At 47.7% G+C, this 4,859-nt stretch overlaps 1 protein-coding gene across 1 annotated transcript in view; it reads left to right on the top strand.

Annotated features, from left to right (window-relative positions):
• The first annotated feature begins 36 nt into the window (after positions 1-36).
• The window catches only part of WDR3 (WD repeat domain 3), a 29,270-nt gene continuing 24,447 nt past the window's right edge, over positions 37-4,859 (top strand). Inside the window, exons 1-3 of the mRNA XM_084865403.1 lie at positions 37-116; positions 3,464-3,665; positions 4,583-4,792. Of these exons, the coding sequence (XP_084721529.1) occupies positions 3,495-3,665; positions 4,583-4,792 (381 nt within the window). The 5' untranslated portion in view covers positions 37-116; positions 3,464-3,494. The remainder of the gene's footprint in view (positions 117-3,463; positions 3,666-4,582; positions 4,793-4,859) is intronic.

Here is a 4,859-nt window from a genome sequence, read left to right as displayed (position 1 = left end):
AATCAGAGCCCGGTTTTTACGTCATTTCCGGCTATAGAGGCCGGAGGACCGGAAGGGGCGGGTCCAGAGCGCCCGGAGCCTCGTGGGAAGCTGCGGTGAGGACTCAGGCTGCTGAGGTGAGTACCCTCGGGGTGCTCCGCTCCTCAACTTCGTTTCCCGGCTGAGGCCAGCGGGGTTGCCCGCAGCAGCCGAGGCGGGAGGGGGTTGGGGCCGGCCGCTGGGGTGGAGGGACGCCTGGGCGGAGGCCGCGCGCGTACGTACCCCCCGGGCCGGCGCGTGCAGCCCCGGCTCGCCCGAGGTCTCCATGGCGGCGCGGCCGGTGTGCGGATTCCTCTCACCTTCTCCAGACGGAAGGCTCGGTTCAGGGACGCCCCAGCCCTTCCGTGCAGCATGGCAGCAACGTGTTTGGGGCGCGGGAGGGCGGCGATGAGACGGGTGAGGGCTCCTAGTTGAGTGGAAGACGGTCGAGCATGGATGGAGGCTGCGGGAAAGGCCGTGGGAATTGGACCAGCCCCGGAGGGAGTGGGCCTCCGAGGACATCGCCATTGGGATAGGCAGAGGGGGCAGTGCTCGTTGTGGTAGGTGACCGGAAGGCCAGGTGGCAGGACGCGGAAGGGAACCTGAGCGAGCACCTGTGAGGCATGAAGAGAGGGACGGATTTAGGATGAGTTCTTGGGAACAACGGCACACCATGTAGTCTTTTCAAGGGCTTTGGGGTCGGGGCAGCGAAAAAATCAGGCTGGTGGTAGTAGTACGAAGTAGACTTTGAAATGAAAAAGATTTTCCTAAAAATGCAGGCGGAGGTGCTGGATGGGCAATAGGGACCGGAGCTCAGGGATAAAAAGGCTGGAAGCGGAAGTAGGGGGGGTGTGGGGGGTAAGGGTCCTCCCTCAGAGACAGTCGGCGAGGTGGGAGTTTCCGACACACGCGGGCAGGGACCCTGAGAAGCTTGGTGGTTAACGGGACATGCTGGCGTTAGCCTGGATTGAATGTGGCTCTGGCATTTAAAACGCGCTCTGTGTTGCCAAGACTGGTTTGGCTCAGTGGGTAGAGCGTCGGCCTGGGGACTGAAAGGTCCCAGGTTCGATTCCCGTCAAGGGCATGTACCTTGGTTGCGGGCACATCCCCAGTAGGGGGTGTGCAGGAGGCAGCTGATCGATGATTCTCTCTCATCGATGTTTCTAACTCTATCCCTCTCTCTTCCTCTCTGTGAAAAATCAATAAAATATTTTAAAAAAAATAAAAATAAAACGGGCTCTGTGGCTGTGGGCTAGCCATTTCCCATCCCCGCCTGGTTTCCTTGGCCTGTAAAATTGCAAATAGCAGTCCCTGCCTTGGAAGGTTATGGTGAAGAATTATTTTACATTGATGTTTACAACATGCGAGGTGCTCTACTGCTTGTATATTAACCCACTGAAGTGACTCAGTTGCTGTTTGTTACTAGACAATTGTATACAGTTTTTTCAGTTATAATAGATACTTAACTAGTCAGCATGCACATATGGTCCCGACTTGGGATTTTTCTATTTCACCATAGTGGGAAAAGGGGGGTATGCTTTCCATGCAAACTGCACTTTGAATTTTGATCTTTTCCCAGACCCACTCCGTGTATCAGGATGCTCTTCCTGAGCTGGGCAGTGAGCCCCAGCTCCCGGTCAGCCACGTAATCACAAGAGCAAACCGCCCATGCTCTCCATAGAGGGCTCATGTTAGATGATGGTGCCCGCATATAGGCTGAGCTGTGATGCTCTTGTAGGTTGGGTGTATTAAATGCGTTTCGATGAGCAGTAATAGTGGGTTTATTGGGAAGGTCTTGAAGTCATGAAGCTGCTATAGTAAACACCTGTTGGCTGCTATAATATTTTTTATTAATGAGCCAAAAGTTACACCGTGTTTCCCCGAAAATATGACATCCTCCGAAAATAAGACCTAGCACGTGGAAAGATAAGACATCCTCTGAAAATAAGACCTAGTGCAACTTTGGGAGAAAAAAATAATATAAGACACTGTCTTATTTTCGGGGAAATAGGGTACAAGATTTTTAGCCTGAATGGCTAGGAGGTTTGTGTGTCTTAAAGTCAGGAAAAAAAAATAACAAGGGGTCGGGAAGCAAAGTACATATGTTTTTAGACATCTTAAACGTGATGCTGCAATATATTCTAACGGGGATGTCTAATCAGTTTTCACGGATGTGGACAGGGCTGAAATAAAGATGTGGCAGTCCCTTCGCGGAGACTGTCTCTATGACGTCTCTGAGGAAAACACTGGAAAGAATTGGGAGATGGCCAAGGACTAGCATGAGGAACAACAGGTTAAGGAATAAGATGAATCGGGGAGGTGTTGATAAATGGCGTAGGTTAAGGGCATTATCACCACGGGAATATTATCTTTCCTTGATTTTTAACTGGTTTTACGGTGGTTACTGTGCTAAGAAAAATGGGCCAGCGAGTGGTTACTGTGTTTTTAAGTGCACCAGTGTTTGGGGGCTTAGTACTTTTCACGTTACCATGTCAAGGACACACGGGCGTGGCTTGTTACTTCATGTGTTGTCTCTTATCCATAACCAGGGTTTTCAGTGAATTTGACTTAGTGTGGGAACTATGGCATCTTTCAAAAAGAGTGTGCCAGGTTGCGGTGCCATTTTCTGTGCCAAGGGGAGGTGGCGACCCTGACTGTACTAGAGTAGGTCTCAAACGAGGAATGTAGCAGCAGCACTTGGGAACTTGTTAGAAATGAAAAGTCTTGGGAAGAGGAGGTGGTGTGGGTCCCTGCCATCTGTTCTACTGAGCCCCAGGTGAGCGGGGTGCTTATGGCGATTGAGAATCACTGTGCTAAAGGTAATTGCTGTGAGGTCAAGGAGTTTGTTGACCTAGCACCGTGGTCGGCAAACTGCAGCCCTCGAGCCACATGTGGCTCTTTGACCCCTTGAGTGTGACTCTTCCACAAAATACCACAGCCTGGGCTAGTGTATTTTGAAGAACTGGCGTTAGAAGAAGTCTAAGTTTAAAAATTTGGCTCTAAAAAGAAATTTCAATCATTGTACTGTTGCTATTTGGCTCTGTTGACTAATGAGTTTGCCGACCACTGACCTAGCATATACAGCAGTACCTTTCTAATTAGTAAGTTTACAATAAATGTTTGTTGATAAATATTTTCAGTCCCAGGCTCTCAGTCTTGGTGTAAAAACTTAAGAGGGCGATTAAATGGACAGAAACTAATTTAGCGACATTGAGGCCATACATCAGTTATTTGTGAGAGGGCATGACAATGTGAGCAGTTTGCAACTTGATGAATGAGGGGTTGATTACATGTTGAATCATCGATGAGTAAAAAAGTAAGATGTCCAGGTATTTTATGCCATGAGTTATTGTATAAGCTAACCACATGATAAACAATTGGTGTTTGCTAGCCTAATAGAACCAACATACCCAAAGGACTGAGTTTTCTCCTTTTGCCCGTGCAGCTGCCTCACCTGTGGTTTCAGAGCTTCCATCATGGGGCTCACCAAGCAGTACCTTCGCTACGTTGCCAGCGCAGTCTTTGGCCTCATTGGCAGCCAGAAAGGCAATATTGTCTTTGTGACGCTTCGTGGGGAAAAAGGCCGCTACGTGGCAGTGCCAGCCTGTGAACATGTTTTCATCTGGGACTTAAGAAAAGGAGAGAAGGTAAGCCAGAAATGGCCTGGGTCAGTGTTGACATACGGATATTTGAGGATGGAGAGGCAGAAGAAGGAGAGCTCAGATTTCTCGTGCCCAGATTTTGAATGTGTGTGCCCCTAGAAGGGAAATCTTTTCTCTTTGGTTCTAGATAGCCAGGTATCAGGAGCCTACCTCTTTGGGATCTATTTATAGCGATACTTAAGGTAAGTATTTGTAATCATTATTTCCTACATGTGTGTGTTTCTCTGCGTTACCACTTCTCTGTCAGGTTCTTCTACTTGTCCTCACAGCCAGTTAAAATGGAGGCATTTAAAAGGCATAGTTCTCTGCTGTGTTGACTGAATCTTTTTCTTACTTATTCAGCTGAGGCTCGGGTTGTTAAACTAGGCTTTGATACTTTGTGTAACTCTAAATACATAAGCCTACCACTGCTACCAAAACAAACACAGGCCTTTTGATCTTGCCCACTCACTGTCTTCCAAGAAGTTAATACGTGGATACTGGTTGCTGCGCAGGGTCCCTGGCGGGTAACCACAATAGCACTCTGGTGCCACCTAGTAGGTTGGTTTCTTAGAAGATGGGGCTGTGTGAAGCTGAGGATGTGTTCACAGCCCTTTATGGAAAACCACTTCACGACATGGGATAAGAACTTAGTTATTCATGCCATTGCCTGGGAAATTTCTGCATGTATTACACTAATGTAGAGCTTTGGAGAAAATAATTTTGCCTTTTCTTGAATGTTTCATTGCCCAGTACTAATAATAATTCCTATATTAAAGAAGTTGAGATGGATTCCGGTTTCATTATTATTTGTAAGACTGATTTGGAGTTTCTGGTGCTCTTAATTTTACGGTGCTTGATTAATCCCACTCTTTCCTTAATGACATGCTTACTTCCTCTTATTTTTATTGTTTTGATTTCAGATCCTTATCCTTCAGGGGCTGAAACAAGAAGTCACTTGCTTGTGCCCCTCCCCAGATGGGCTGCACTTAGCTGTTGGTTATGAGGATGGATCTATTCGAATCTTCAGTCTCCTGAGCGGGGAAGGAAATGTAACCTTCAATGGACACAAAGCAGCCATCACTTCCTTGAAGTATGATCAGCTGGGAGGCAGGCTGGCATCTGGGTCCAAGGTGAGACCTTGAATAGATGCCCTGACTTTGATCTAGTAAAGGACTGTAATCCTAAGCTTAAGCAGGA

Source organism: Pipistrellus hanaki (assembly GCF_964339955.1).
Source record: "Pipistrellus hanaki genome assembly, chromosome: 18".
NCBI lineage: Eukaryota > Metazoa > Chordata > Mammalia > Chiroptera > Vespertilionidae > Pipistrellus > Pipistrellus hanaki.
Note: the sequence above shows the minus strand (reverse complement) of the source record. Positions and strands in the feature narration are given on the sequence as shown.